At 41.9% G+C, this 16671-nt stretch overlaps 1 protein-coding gene across 1 annotated transcript in view; it reads left to right on the plus strand.

The window, feature by feature from the left end:
• ARL15 (ADP ribosylation factor like GTPase 15) overlaps positions 1-16671 on the plus strand; it is a 447977-nt gene that overhangs the window by 145197 nt on the left and 286109 nt on the right. The window contains exon 2 of the mRNA XM_061129803.1: positions 14767-14911. Within this exon, the coding sequence (XP_060985786.1) occupies positions 14767-14911 (145 nt within the window). The remainder of the gene's footprint in view (positions 1-14766; positions 14912-16671) is intronic.

Consider the following 16671-nt stretch of genomic DNA (forward strand, 5'->3'; position numbering starts at 1 on the left):
ACTTCTAATCTTTTGAGGGGCAGAAGATTGTGTTTGTCACTATTTCGTTTTTGATCAGTTATTTGTAGTGGAAAGAAATCCATTGATATTTCATAGATGATCCCAAGTAGAACTGCTTGAATCTGTGTATTCAGCCTTTGCTTGTGAAGTTTGACAGTCTTCTAAAGTGTCTCTTTAATAAAACACACCTTTAAATAACTCTCTCAGATTCATTCCAGCTTTTAAAGTGAGAAGGTGGCTTGAACTACCACTGCTGCCAGCTCAGCTGTGGATCTGAAATATCCAGCTGTGCCCTCTCTGCCTCTCTCATCACCAATAACAGACTTTGCAATCAGAGTCTGTCTGACACGTGTGTTGATGTGTGAGGCGAGATAACATCTAGTTCACTGTATTGATTCTTCTGAGTTAGACCATAGTAAACATTTGTCTTTGTCAGCAGTTAAAGCAACGTGATTGGAGGATGCTCAGGAATTACAGACACCACCACCACCCCCTCCCCTCACCAATAGTGTGCTTTTGTCTAGGTCTGCATAGACATAGCAGGAGATTTCATAATCAAAGAGAATTGATTTAACTGTTAAGATAGACCAGTCATGTTTAAAAGCTGTTTCTCCTCTCAGGAAGAAAAAAATCTAGTGATGGCCCCTCTCTGCATCATATTATGATCTCTTTTAATAGTTATTATAGCAAATCAAAAGAACTGTTTTTGTGATTAGCCACCATTCATACTTACCATATCAGATCAGATCTTTGACCAAATGGACAAATAAAATAAATCCAGACCCTAAGTTGTCTTGAATTGTATGCTGTGAGAAGAGTCCTGATGGGTGGTCACAAAATCAGTTTTTAAGAAAGCACTATTCTAAGTGAAAAGTCTAATAACCACAGTCACAGTGATAATAATACCTATTATTGAATACTGTTCTGCATATTTGATATATAGTATCTCATTGACTCCTCCGAACAATCCTTTGAGATGACCCTTGCTTTCTAGATTAGGAAACAGGTATTGGTGAAGTAACATTCCGATTGTAATAGGTTTGGATCTCAGGCTTGTCTGACCATGCACTTAATCAAACCATGTGGTGAATTACTGGGGAGCACATTCTACCACGTGATAAATGCTGTACCAGACACTTAGGGTCCAAAACTGAATCAGAAGTGGAACCTGCATTGAAGTGCTCCAAGCCCAGTGGGGGAACATTGACTAAAGATCACCTTTATTCGATAGAAAAATCAATATTAGGACAGTGAAACAGAAAAGGTGCTAAGGGAGTTTAAAGAAGGTCATCTCAATCAGATTAAGAGTTGTAGAAGTCTTCCTGGAAAAAATGATCATGTAGCTGAATTTTAAAGGATAACTATGTGCCAGCCAGAGGGAGATAGTGGAAAATGATGTATAGGCAGAGGGTCAACTCCTTTGGCATGGAGCATGAAGGAGGCTGGGTCAGGAACTGCAAATAAGTCTGTGTGGTTGGCACGAGGACTATATTGAACCCTGGTTTGGATACTTTATAAACATTATGAACATTATGTCATGTCATCCCTCTAACAACCATTGGAGGCTAGAAATAAAGCAAAGTCCAGGTCATAGAGAGCCTATCTGCTTAGATAAGGAATTTGGTCATTTTCCTGACAGCTATTGGTAGTGCTGAAGAAGACTCTTGAGAGTCCTTTGGACTGCACAGAGAACAAACCAGTCAATTCTAGAAGAAATCAACCCTGAATATTCATTGGAAGGACTGATACTGAAGCTCCAATACTTTGGCCACCTGATGTGAAGAGCTGACTCACTGGAAAAGTCTTTGATGGTGGGAAAGATTGAGGGCCGAAGGAGAACGGGGTGACAGAGGGAGGATGAGATGGTTAGATGACTTTACTGACTCATTGAACATGAGTTTGAGCAAACTCTGGGAGATGGTGAAGGACAGGGAAACCTAGTGTGCTGCAGTCCATGGGGTCGCAAAGAGTTGGACATGAGTTAGCATCCGAACAACAACAGCAACATGATAGCCATGGAAAGATTTTACATCATGGGAATGACTTGATGTGCTTTAGGAAGATCTTCATTAGCATTTTGTAGACAGAGTTGGGGAGAAGGCAATGGCAACCCACTCCAGTACTCTTGCCTGGAAAATCCCATAGGCAGAGGAGCCTGGTAGGCTGCAGTCCACGGGGTCACAGAGAGTCGGACACAACTGAGCAACTTCACTTTCACTTTTCACTTTCATGCATTGGAGAAGGAAATGGCAACCCACTCCTGTATTCTTGCCTGGAGAATCCCAGGGACCGAGGAGCCTGGTGGCCTGCTGTCTATGGGGTTGCACAGAGTCAGACATGACTGACGTGACTTAGCAGCAGCAGCAGCAGACAGAGTTGGATAAGACCCAAAGTAAGGACACCAATTATTGAAGAGACCGTGTGTTTTCTAGGAGATAATGGTGACACCCTGATAGTGGCTTTAGGGCTGGAAAGGAACAGGGAGATGGTAAAGACCAAATTGGACAGATTTAGAGGAATTGGTGACTGAGAGCTCTGTGGGACTGAGCTCCATCTTCTTGGAGCCTAAAGGTTGTTAAGTGAAGGAATGCTGTATGGTTCCAAAATATGAAATAGGATTCCCGCTGTTCAGGTCTACAAGGAAAACAACTTTAGTTTGATTTGTTTTCCTGTTGACTATTCCAAGGCTTCCCATCTCCAGTTCCAAAAGCATGAAGAGCAGAGAGACTCTGCTTTGTTGGGATTTTTCCTGGGAGATTTTTAGATGACCTGTAAACCCACTTGAAGATCTACCTAGGGATTCTAGCTCTTTTCAAATATTTGCATCCCCTGATTTTTCCTAAGTGTACAAAGTATAGGAAAATGCCATTGCTAAGGAATAGTAAATGTGTTTTTGGTAGTGAGTGTATTTTTATGCCCTACTTCTCATTTAGAAAAAACTGTTTAGAAAGTGACCAAAAAAGAGGTTCAATACAAAATGTGTCTCTTTCATGTTCAACTAAATTTGCATCTCTTTGCTCTTTAGGGGAAAACATAAGTTGTCAGAAAATGACCCAGGTGAAGCCCCTGATTTGTATACCTTTATGAATATGCATTTAGCTTGGTTCTCATTACATATAGTCGTACCTGGAGAATTTACTGCTACTTTTATTGGATAATTCTGTCATTAGAAAAATTAGATACTCTGTCTAGCCATTGTAAAAGAAAGACTACATCTTAAAAACAAGAAAGATGTTTATTTTCTACTTAGCTTCCTCTTTGAGTTTCTTCATTTATATTTATAGAAAAATATCCCCCTAATCTATTTCTTACATGAGAAGACCTGAAATTATGGATTGCTAGAATATAGGAGAATCTTGAATTAGAGTTCCTTTAGTCTAATTATCAGATACATGCCTTAACTTTTAAAACTCGACTTGTGGCTTATCTGGAAATACATGTACTAGGACTCGTGAATGCCACTGATCAGGATGACTGATGCGCAGACTGGGAGCCACGTGGGCCCCTGGTCTGGTTCAACGCCGCGGCACTCTCTTCCATTCAAAGTCTCAAATGTCTGCCCCTCTGCAAAGCCGTGAGGCCAATGTCTGTAGCTGCTAAGCATGAAATCCCCTGCTTCTGTTTGTTTCTTTTGTTGCCACGAGTTAATAGGGACAGAGACAGGAGACAGCCCAGAACAAAGCAGAAATAATGGAGTATTTCACCCCAAAAAGGAATGTGGATTGAGAAATACAAAGGGGAAGGCAAAGACAGACTTAGTGTCCTGAGGCAATGTGATGTATTGGACAGAAGCCTCAGCCCTGAGACAATTCTGGGCCAAAGCCTTCATCTGTGAGCTCGGAGCAGCCTGCATGGCCGAAAGGTTTGACCCATCTTATGTAAAAACAACTTATTGTTTTTTCCCCCACTAGGGTCTTAAAGGGCCACAGGATTTTTCACCTCAAAAAGTGGATTGCCCTTGTAACATGGAGAGGAGTTGTCTGCTGGGATCTGCCTGGTGATCAAGGGCCTCTTCACAGCACTCTGTCACCCTGCTGATTATTTCTGTAGCTGAGGGTGCCATTTTGAATTTATATTCTTCTCACATCTTTTGCAAGACCTACTATGTAGTTCCAGACATCAGAGCATTTTTGAAATTCATTTTTCTTCTTGCATATGGAAAGAAAGGGTTAGCTAAGAGCTTGCAAGTTCATATAGGCTGTCTCTTTGACATGGATTTCCAAACAGCCCAGTTTATTCATGTATTTTCTCCCATACTCTTCCCTGACATGTTTTATTTTGTGTAGCATTTGCTTGTTTTATTTACTTTATTAAAGTATAATTTACATGCACATATATTTTAAAGGAGAAAATTTGAAGACTCTTCCTTTAGAGGTTTTTTCCCCCCTTATTTACCATGCTCAGAATCAGAAATCTCTGCCATTAGCATGGGCTTTTCGTCAGAGACAGGCTTTGACCTTTCCATAGGACAAAAAAAAGAGTTAAATGAAAGAAGCAAACAGCAGGAAAAAGACGCTAGCAGCCCTCCAGTGTCCTCTTTTCTTCCAGCCCAGCCAGCTCCCCCTCCTTCTCTGCTCCCTAAGTCAGCCTGAAGGAACCCAGTTCCTTTAACTCTCCTGGAAGAAGGATGCAGTTCTCTGTCTGAAATGAAAGGTACTTCAGCCATGAATGGGACAGTGCAAGGAAGGAAGCATCACTGAGACTCACATCTTCCCCTTCCTCTGTCGGCATCTGTCCTGTTACACAGACAGGCTTGTTAAGCCTCCCTTTACTCCCTCAGGACAACATCCCTGACTTCCAGCCGTGGCTGTACCAAGGCCAAGAGGACATGAGTAAGAGCTCTGGAGCCAAATGGCCCTGGTTGGAGCCGCAACTCTTGTCTTTCTCACACTATCTGGCACAGCTTCGTATCTGTACATTGCCCTGTTCACAGAATGCCCCTAATTTCGCCTCTGTATGACACACCCTCGGGTATTAGAGGCTTTTCATTCCCGTCACTCAGAAAATTCCTCTGGAGCCAGACTGCCAGAGTTCAAATCCTAGTTCCACTTAAACAACCATATTTAACTTCTTTGGGCCTCGCTTTCCCCATCTTAAAATGGGAAGTGCAAAGTACTTTTCTCATTGGGTTGTTCCTAGGAGTAAGTGAATTAACACTCACAAATCATTTATATCTTGTGCTTAATATAGTACCGATCACCTTTGGTTTTGTTTTGTGTTATTAGGACACAGTTCTTCCTCATGTCTTTTTCAGAGTTTAAGCAGTTCTTTCAAGCTCTATAAATGTTTGGTTGTATTTTCAGAAGATGGACCCATATTTTATTATTATAGACTTGGGAAATATTTTAAAATTATAGTTTTGTATATTAACACACTGAATTTTTTCTTCAGTGAACATGTTTAGTGTTAGAAAACATTCTAGAAATTGACTTCTTTTCGAAATCTTTATTGTCATTGTGACAGTTGGCGAAGGTCAGAATGTATAGGTGTCTTTTTGGTTTTGAAACAAAACCACCTAAGAAATATATCCATTTCAAGTTATGGGTGACTTTTCTATTGCTTTTAGGTACCAATTAACTAATTTTTTGTTAATCTGATAAGTATTCATTGAGCAAAGTGCTAGGCCCCATTTGAGGGCTCCAGGGAAAGATGCAGTCATCCACCATAAGAAACCTCTAGGTTTTGTTTGGCAAGACTTGGTTTATTGATAAATAAGGAGGAGATAGTTTGGGGCTTGGGCAGTGACTGTATAGCTGTGGGAAGCCCCAACACTGACAGCAGAAAATTTTCCAGAAACTCTACAGAGCCTCAATCAGATTGAAATCATGTACAGAATAAAGTCATGTATTCAAGATGAAAAACAGAGCATCACTTGAAACAAATGCCATGTCCCCAGAGGCTAGGGATTAAGTGAGATGGGATGGTAGGAGATACTGGCAGTGCAAGGGCCAGTGCCAGAGGGGGAGGATCTCAAGCAGGACTCTGTCTAGAAACGTGAATTGTATGACAGCTCTGCCTCTCTGCTTTGGTGCCTGGCTAACCTGGGTGGCTGTAAAATTAAACTTTTTGACCGAGTAATCAGATCAGGGATTATTGGGTCAGTGTGCATAAATCTGTTATCTAATAATTCTTGCAGAATATTATTATATTAATATTATGTGGCATAATATTAACCACAGTGCTGGAAGTATGTTAAAGGACCAAGGAGTAGAAGAAAGGAATAGTTCTCTCTGATGGAATTGGAGACCTTCTGGAGGAGATGTCATCTGAGCAGAACTTTGAACAGAAATTTGTCAAGTAGAGAAGAAGAAGAGCCTTTCTTTCTGAGTACACGGGACCTGGGTGGCATAGAAACACGAAGTGCTCAGGCTGTCTGAGGGAGTAGAGAGTGATCTGGAGGATGGCTGGCATCATTCAGGTAGAGATGTAGAGGGAAGAGTGATACATGGTAAGTGCTTCATCCGTGCTTTACAGCATCAGTTTGGTGAACAGTTGTTCAATGAGTCCTGCTATGTACAGTGCTCTGCCAGTTTACCAATGTCTGGTACTGTCCCTAGCAGAAATGGGGATATTTTAAAATAATCTTGCTGCCTTGGTGCTAGACTACCAGGCTGAAATACAACCCCTCATTTTACCCTGGCAATTTAATCTTTTGCTTATTTTTTTTTTTTTCCTGATACATGTATGTGATCATCCTCCTTCAAAAAAAGTTTCCTTAATATTTTGGCTTAGGCTTTTTGGCTAATCTGCCTTTCAGCTCAGGCGTATACAATTTGTCCAGAGTATACAACAGAGTTACTACTGGTGATTCAGTCTTGGCCCTCTCTCAAGACACTGGCTTACGGTTTCCTCACACACAGTGTTGGTAGAAGCTTGTGAACTTAAGCTGGCAGGAAACAACCTGCATCTTAACATAATGAGAGAGAGACTTGGTTCTTTTGGAAAGGAACAAGTCATAACAGACCCTATGTGAACAGACCTATGAACTAGCAGTCTAAGCAAGAGACAATGACCTTGGTGGTCTGCTGGCATCCTCCATGCAGACTCACCCTGTTCTCTATTCCATGCTGCAAGTGAAGGTTAAGCTTTGTGTCTTTTAGTGTCTTGGGTTGGACTGGCATGGCATGGAGCATGTGGAGGCAGCTGTAGAAGGGAAGTACCATAGTCTGGGCTGCATGGTGGACTGCCAGGCCCTTCCTTACCCAAGAGAGATGACAATCATCTAAGATACCTTACTGAGATGAGGTAAGGTAATAAATACACTTACTTACTTGTATGTTACCTTCTTGTAGCATAATGCATTGAACTAATGCCTCATAACATCCTCCTAAAGAAAGGAAGTGGCTGATAGTATTAAAACGTTACTGGTTAATCATGAGGAGACTGAAGCCGGCTAGGTTTATGGGCCTGCACAGAATCATACAATGCCTCAGTGTCTGGCCTGGGAATGAAGCCTGAGTTTTCTGTGTGCTGTCAGGACAGCCGACAGCTTTGTGTTTAGCATTGTACACCGCTGAAAGGGGCTTACTCTTAACAATGCACGGGCTGCTTTACGAGACAGACACAATGAACTTTGGTACAGTATAGTCTAGAGGCCAAAATGAGTAATTTTAAGTAAATTGACTATGAGATCCAAAGCTTCATTAAGTATTAAAGTGAAAACCAAGTGAAAACTGTAGTTTTTAGGAACTGACTCAAAAAACATGAACATTCTTCCCCCATTTGAAGTAGCATAGTTTTAAGAGTCTTATTTTGTTGGCTTCAAATCTGACACTATCCCTGTCAACCATTGAATTTATTTATTTCAAATAAACCCCCAAAGAGTCTGTGACTTATTTCAAAGATACTGTCTTATAATAATTGTCAGTTTAACCTTTATGCTTTTTATGTTCCAAAATGTCTTCTCTCTATAGCCTGTGTTTTTAGAGTGGGTTGTTTTATTTGGATTTAGTTTGGATTCTTTCAGAACAGTTGAAATATAGATCCTGAAATTCAAGAAAGAGATTGGGGGGAGAGGGGAAATATTATATTAGGTGTCTTTACCAGGCTGAAAACATGCAGTGAAGATGGCATCATAGGAGGATAGAAAGATGAGATAAAAGACAGGAGTAGAGTAGAATGTCACTCCTCAATTGCCTTTTATGTGACACACGTCTTAGGTGACCTAGAATAAATGAGCAGATGATGTAGATATTTTTGGGTTTGGCTGCAAAGTTTTTACACTCTGTAATTTAAAAAGAACATGAAGATAAAATTTTGGAACATTTTCCAAAATATGTTGAGTAATATTGGCATATGAATGATTGAAACTGGGCAATATATGGCAATCAGTTCAGTTCAGTCATGTCTGACTCTTTGCGACCCGATGAACTGCAGCATGCCAGGCCTCCCTGTCCAACACCAACTCCCGGAGCCTACCTAAACTCATGTCCATTGAGTCGGTGATGCCATCCAACCGTCTCATCCTCTGTTGTCCCCTTTAGCTCCTGCCCTCAATCTTTCCCAGCATCAGGGTCTTTTCAAATGAGTCAGCTCTTTGCATCAGGTGGCCAGAGTATTGGAGTTTCTGCTTCAACATCAGTCCTTCCAATGAACGCCCAGGACTGATCTCCTTTAGGATAGACTGGTTGGGTCTCCTTGCAGTTCAGGGGACTCTCAAGTGTCTTCTCCAACACCACAGTTCAAAAGCATCAATTCTTCGGCGCTCAGCTTTCTTTATAGTCCAGCTCTCACATCCATACATGACTACTGGAAAAACCTTAGCTTTGACTAGACGGACCTTTGTTGGCAAAGTAATGTTTCTGCTTTTTAATATGCTGTCTAGGTTGGTCGTGACTTTCCTTCCAATGAGTAAGTGTCTTTTAATTTCATGGCTTCAATCACCATCTGCAGTGATTTTGGAGCCCAGAAAAATAAACTCATCCACTGTTTCCCCATCTATTTCCCATGAAGTGATGGGACCAGATGCCATGATCTTAGTTTTCTGAATGTTGAGCTTTAAGCCAACTTTTTCACTCTCCTCTTTCACTTTCATCAAGAGGCTCTTTAGTTCTTTTTCACTTTCTGCCATAAAGGTGGTGTCATCTGCATATCTGAGGTTATTGATATTTTTCTGAGAAATCTTGATTCCAGCTTGTGCTTCCTCCAGCCCAGCATTTCTCATGATGTACTCTGCATATAAGTTAAATAAGCAGGGTGACAGTATACAGCCTTGATGCACTCCTTTTCCTATTTGGAACCAGTCTTTTATCCCATGTCCAGTTCTAACGGTTGTTTCCTGACCTGCATACGGGTTTCTCAAGAGGCAGGTTAGGTGGTCTGGTATTCCCATCTCTTTCAGAATTTTCCAGAATTTGTTGTGATCCACACAGTCAAAGGCTTTGGCATAGTCAATAAAGCAGAAGTAGATATTTGTCTGGAACTCTCTTGCTTTTTTGATGATCCATTGGATGTTGGCAATTTGATCTCTGGTTCCTCTACCTTTTCTAAAACCAGCTTGAACATCTGGAAGTTCATGGCTCATGTATTGCTGAAGCCTGGCTTGGAGAATTTTGAGCATTACTTTACTAACGTGTGAGATGAGTACAATTGTGCGGTAGTTTGAGCATTCTTTGGCATTGCCTTTCTTTGAGAATGCAATGATAACTGACCTTTTCCAGTCCTGTGGCCACTGCTGAGTTTTCCAAATTTGCTGGCATATTGAGTGCAGCACTTTCACAGCATCATCTTTCAGGATTTGAAATAACTCAACTGGAATTCCATCACATCCACTAGCTTTGTTCGTAGTGATGCTTTCTAAGGCCCACTTAACTTCACATTCCAGGATGTCTGGCTCTAGGTGAGTGATCACAGCATCGTGATTAACTGGGTCGTGAAGATCTTTTTTGTACAGTTCTTCTGTGTATTCTTGCCACCTCTTCTTAATATCTTCTGCTTCTGTCAGGTCCATACCATTTCTTCCTTTATTGAGCCCATCTTTGCATGAAATGTTCCCTTGGGATCTCTAATTTTCTTGACGGGATCGCAAGTCTTTCCCATTCTATTGTTTTCCTCTATTTCTTTGCATTGCTCGCTGAGGAAGGTTTTCTTATCTCTCCTTGCTATTCTTTGAAACTCTGCATTCAAATGGGAATATCTTTCCTTTTCTCCTTTGCTTTTCGCTTCTCTTCTTTTCACAGCTATTTGTAAGGCCTCCTCAGACAACCATTTTGTTTGTTTGCATTTCTTTTTTGGGGGATGGTCTTGATCCCTGTCTCCTGTACAATGTCATGAACCTCTGTCCATAGCTCATCAGGCACTTTATCAGATCTAGTCCCTTAAATCTGTTTCTCACTTCCACTGTATAATCATAAGGGATTGATTTAGGTCATACCTGAATGGTTTAGTGGTTTTCCCCACTTTCTTCAATTCAAATTGTCTGAATTTGGCAATAAGGAGTTTATGATCTGAGCCGCAGTCTGCTCCCAGTCTTGTTTTTGCTGACTCTTATCGAGCTTCTCCACGTTTGGCTGCAAAGAATATAATCAATCTGATTTTGGTGTTGGCCATCCTGTGATGTCCATGTGTAGATTCTTCTCTTGTGTTGTTGAAAGAGTGTGTTTGCTATGACCAGTGCATTCTCTTGACAAAACCCTATTAGTCTTTGCCCTGTTTCATTCTGTACTCCAAGGCCAAATTTGCCTGTTACTCCAGGTGTTTCTTGACTTCCTACTTTTGAATTCCAGTCCCCTATAATGAAAAGGAGATCTTTTTTGGGTGTTAGTCCTAGAAGTCCTTGTAGGTCTTCATAGATCTGTTCAGCTTCTTCAGCATTACTGGTTGGGGCATAGACTTGGATTAATGTGACATTGAATGGTTTGCCTTAGAAACAAACAGATCATTCCGTTGTTTTTGAGATTGCATTTAAGTAATGCATTTCGGACTCTTGTTGACTGTGATGGCTACTCCATTTCTTCTGCGGGATTCTTACCCACAGTAGTAGATATAATGGTCTTCTGAGTCAAATTCACCCACTCCAGTCCATTTTAGTTCACTGATTCCTGAAATGTCAATGTTCACTCTTGCCATCTCCCGTTTGACCACTTCCAATTTGATTGGAAGCCTTGATTCATGGACCTAACATTCCAGGTTCCTATGCAATGCTGCTCTTTACAGCATCACACCTTGTTTCCATCACCAGTCACATCCCCAACTGGGTGTTGTTTTTGCTTTGGTTCCGTCTCTTCATTCTTTCTGGAGTTATTTCTCCATGATCTCCAGTAGCATATTGGGCACCCAACGACCTGGAGAGTTCATCTTTCAGTGTCCTATCTTTTTGCCTTTTCATACTGTTCATGGGGTTCAAGGCAAGAATACTGAAGTGGTTTGCCATTCCCTTGTCCAGTGGACCAAATTTTGTCAGAACTCTCCACCATGACCCATCCATCTTGGGTGGCCCCACGTGGCATGACCTAGTTTCATTGAGTCAGACACGGCTGTGGTCCTGTGATCAGGTTGGCTGGTTTATCAGTCACCTGCCACAGCAGTCAGTCACCTGCAATTTCATCTTGTATTTGAGAGTGATGATCATTTCAACCAGGGTAGGTGGGCCAGTCTTCTTTTCAAGAGAGAGTTCAGGGGAATTTCGGTACAGGAGCTGAGCACAAATGGGGGTGTTCAGAGCAGGAATAGGGTCTCTCTCCTCTTTTCCCAAAAAGATCAAAGCAACCCAGTAAGAGAGACTAGTGGTGTTACCTATCATAGCTGAACCTGGCAGAGCTCTTCTTAGTGCATAGCTGGCCAGTCTTTGAGGGAATGCATACATACATGTATCTGTCTCTCAGGAAAACTCTTATCATGAGTTCGGGGGACTTCTTTCTTTTATGGGTAAGAAAAAGTTTGCAAAAAGTCTGATATCATCAGCCAACCTTCCTACGAATCCGGGATGTGATGTACTGGCATCTAGGATACTTTTTGTAGTTGTAGTCATTAATCTTGTAGGAGAGGCAAAATGGAGCTCAAGTAAGGCCAGAGAAAAGTCAATAATCTGATGGAGGAGTGGGAGGGGTTTGCTATATGAAGGCACACTGAAATAATTAGGACTTCTCAGACTTGAAAAGACTGAGAAGAAATATGATTAGAGTTTAATAAATCCAAGAAGAATATGGGTTAGATGATCATAGAATTTACCAGAAGTAGGCAGAGCTTCTTAAAAGCCAAGGAAAAGTGAATTTAGGACAAAAAGAAGTTCTATCATACCAAGAAAGTAGGTCCTGCACGTCAAAATCACTCTTTCGGGAACTGGGCTAACACTTCTGGCATTGGAGAGAAGTGAAAAAGTCTAGTATTTCTCAATGTTAACACTATTTTCTTGAAGTATGAGGGCCCAGAGAGCATCGATCAAGCTTCCTGTTAACCTTTACATTTTCTTTTCTCCTTTCTTAGATGATATTTAAATATCATTCAGTAGTTCTTCATTGAAAGTGGATTCTATGCTGTGGTCTCTGCTCAGCACTGGGGATACTAAGATGAAGATGGACAGATGTGGTTCCCACAGTCTGGTGATGAATAAGAAACTAACTGTCTGTGTGATGAATTCACAAATGTGCTCTGAGAGCTTGACACAAATTGCTCACATAGTCTTACCATCAGAGCAGGCAGCGCTGAGGAAGGGTTGTTTTAATGGGAACCTGAAAGTCAGTGAAGTGTTCAGTATGCCCGAAGTTGGGGGAAAAGGGAGTGGCATGTGTTGAATGCTGTGCGATGCCAGAGGGTCAGTGTTACTGGAGGTGGAGTACTAAGATGGAGAGTTACAGAGATGAGGCTGGAGGCTTGGGTGGAGCAGATCATGGAGGGCCCTGTAGACCACCTGGGTCATAATGGCAGCCGCAAAAGAGAATAGAGGGGGCAAGGGTGAATGTACTAGGACTCGGAGGATTTTGATGTTGTCCAAGCAGCAGTGACCTGGGCTGGAGAGAGGCAGATAGATTCTAGAGCTATTTCAGAGGTCATACAGATTGGACTTACTGACTATGAGAAGTGAGGGTGAGAAATAGTCAAGCTTGATTTGTAAGAGTGTGACAGCCCGTTAGACCTCGTATTTCATCAGCGTAAGAAGAATTAGCACAGACTTTTTATAGGTCTCTTCTCTCATGCTCTCCAAAGGACCAAGAAGTCAGTAGATCTGCATCCCTCTCACCTCCCTGTCTCCTCCTTCCTCATGTATCTTTCAGGGCCTAATTACTTTAGGCTTTATAAACTAGATGGCCTCTAATAAGTGGATGTCAATTAAGTAGAAAGACCAAAACCTGCATGAACGATTTCCAGTCTCCTAAATCCCCTGGTCTTTTAACTATTGCAGAGCAAGCACTAGTTCATAGTACCCTGAGGTCATTTGACCTGAAGCAAAATTCTAGGTTGTGTCAGAAGAGGATTTTTGTTTCATTTGCTTCTCCCAAAAGTGGAATTCCTTCTGTTTGGTGGTTTAGGACGGCTAGTTGAAGTTCCAAGGGTGGTATGTGATTTTCTTTGTCCAGATTTAAGAAGTCAATTTTTTTTTTTTTTTACCAAAATTGACCAATAAGGGAACCTTTTCTGTCACTTTGCTTTTTCAGCATACTTTTTCCCAGTTTCTCATCTCATTTAGATGATAGCCTTGATGAAGCCCAGTCACCCCTAGTGGGCTTCCTTAGTGGCTCAGATGGTAAAGAATCCACCTGCAATGCAGGAGACCTGGGTTTGATCCCTGGATTAGGAAGATCCCCTGGAGAAGGGAATGGCTGCCCACTCCACTGTTCTTGCCTGGAAGATCCCATGGATAGAGGAGCCTGGTGGGCTACAGTCCATGAGGTCACAAACAGTCAGACATGACTTAGTGACTAAGCATGCACAAACTATTTCAAAAGTCAGGATGACAGTGATATATGTGGGAACTGGATTCAATGATTTTAAAAGAATTTTATTTTGAAATAATATTAAAGCATTGTAAGATTAGTACGTGGAATTTCCCTTAGACTCCACTCACGTTCCTCTGTCATTAACATTTTACCATGATTGCTTTATCACATTCATCACCATCTAGGTGTGGAGGTGGTGATGGAGGTAGAGATTTAGAAATGTTCTTAGCCAGTTAACTGCAGATATCAAGACCCTTCGTCACTAAACACTTTAGTATTTGTTTTCTCAGGACAGTGATATTCATTTGGTAACCATAGTCCAATGATAAAATTCAGGAAATTTAACCTTATGCAATACTATCATTGCAGGTTCTAATATTCAGTCTCTGTTCAGCCGTTATCTGTTGCCCACCAAGGTTGGTTTATGGTGTTTTTCCTCCACCCAATCCAGGATCCAGTCCAGGAGACATTGTGATTATTACATCTCTTTAGTCTTCTTTAACCTGAAACAGTTCCTCAGCCTTTCTTTGAGATGTTAGAGAGCAGGCCAATTGTCCTGTGGAATGCTCCTCACAGTGGTGGTATCTGACCTCCTGGTGCTCGGATGCTGGTGGTGCGTTTTTGACAGGAAAGTTATGCAATGACGTGATGCCCCTTGCAGTGCCCGATCACAGCAGGAGGGGTTTTCAAGTCCTTGTGAGTCTCATTTCTGGGATATTAATTTTGATTGCTCAGTCAAGGTGATATCCTTGGGTCTCTCACCATCAATGCCCCTTTCCTCCTTAGAATGAATAGGTTATTTGGTTACTTCTCAATATGTGATCATTTAAAATGTGACTATGCTTTGCCTCTACAGTCTTGTTAAAGAGCCATATTTCCCCTCTCTTGGCAGTGTTTTAGAGCACTCTGCTGCAAGGGTCCACCGCCTGCACGCCCGGAGTATGACCTGGTCTGCATAGGCCTCACGGGCTCTGGCAAGACCAGCCTGCTGTCCAAGCTCTGCAGTGAAAGCCCTGACAGTGTTGTGTCAACAACAGGTGGGTACTGTACCAGGGTCCTCGTCCTTTTCTTCCTCACCCCTGAGATGCTCTCTTTTGCTTCCTATGCTTTGGTGGGATCCCCTCATTTCACTGAGATGATTCAATGAGTTTATTATTTATTTTCAGATACTCTTATTTTTCCAACTATGTTTAAAGGAGGCTTTAATAGCATTAAATTGTACCTTCCATCCCTCTAGTTGGTCATTTCAGTGCCACTGAATAAATCAAGCCAGGAGAATGTTGATAGAAAATAACTCTGCAGCCTAGAATCCTAGTACTGTGACAAAGGTTCATCTCAGACCCATTGAGTGTCTTTCTCCCTTGAGGTGTCACCCTAACCTACTTGTGTTGGTCACACACTCCCTACACGGTACAAGTGATAATCTCAGTCTTCTTCCCTGGAGGATGGTGGGCACAGGGACCATCATTCAGGCTTACCATGTTCACTGAGGTAGCCTAGAAAAGTCAGTCTAGGCACTGGTTCTCAGTCAGGGCACATTTTGCTCCTGAGGGGACATTTGGTAATGTCTGGAGACATTTTGGTTCTTAGAACTGGGGGAAGGTGCGACTGACTTCTTTTGTGTAGAAGCCAAGGATACTGTTAAATGTCCTATAGTACACATGATGAGCCCCCACCAGAAAGAATTATCCAGCTCAAAGTGCTACCAAGAGCTTTTGTCACTCCCCCAATACTTCCTCTTTTTCACCTGAAAATGAAAGACAGGTGTTAATTAAAGGAAATTATGGAAGAATAGTTGAAGGAAATGAAAAACAGAGGTACTGTGGGAGGAGTGGGCTGAGACATTGTCTGCAAAACTTAAAAAGAGTTTTCATTCAGACAGCTTACTTTGAGCACCTACTTTGAAGAAGGAAATGGCAACCCACTCCAGTTTTCTTCCCTGGGAAATCCCATGGAAAGAGGGGCCTGGCAGGCTACAGTTCATATGGTCACAGAAGAGTCAGACATGACTTAGCAACTGACACAAGCACAAGCAAGCATGATGTGCTAGATCCAGGGTTAGAAACTGGGGAAAACTCTAGTTAACATTCCAGAGAGTCAGTCTACTGGCCACATAGACATTAAGCTTGTGTCTAGAAATATATAAAGGAGGAGTGATCAGTTTTGCTTGGGCTGGTGGGAGGAAAGGATGATGCATGATGGAGTTCTTTGCATTGGATCTTGAGGACAAGCAAGCTTGTCCAAGAAGTAAGAATAAGAGAGTGAGGTAGAAGAATAAAGAGGATTTCGGGGGCAGAGGGGAGGTCTGTGTAAAGGCAGAGAGGCCTGAAACAGGTTGCTACTTCCTGGGAACCACATTTCCATGTGGCTGTGATGCATGGTTAATAGAATGTCAGGAGTCATAAGAGATAGGCCGTTGCCAAATCTTGGCAAACCATTTATGCTGTGCTCAGGAATTTGAGTTTTATCTGTAAATAGTGGAGGGACATCAGAGTATTTTAAACAAGGAGAAACTGTGTGATCAAAAATCCACTTCAGAAGGATAACTGTTACCATGATGCTAAGGCTGAATTGTGGGACCCTTAGCCATTAAGTAAGGCAGTGGTGGGAGGGAGAAAGGGAGACATTAGATAGGATATATCTCATCTTCTGCTGCCTGCTTCTCCTTCTGCCCTCATCTTTTCCAGCATCAGGGTCAGTGAGTTAGCTGTTCGCATCAGGTGGCCAAAATGTTGGAGCTTCAGGTTTATCATCAGTCCTTCCAGTGAATATTCAAGGTTGATTTCCTTTAGGATTG

This window comes from Dama dama, chromosome 25, assembly GCF_033118175.1.
Source record: "Dama dama isolate Ldn47 chromosome 25, ASM3311817v1, whole genome shotgun sequence".
Taxonomy (NCBI): Eukaryota; Metazoa; Chordata; class Mammalia; order Artiodactyla; family Cervidae; genus Dama; species Dama dama.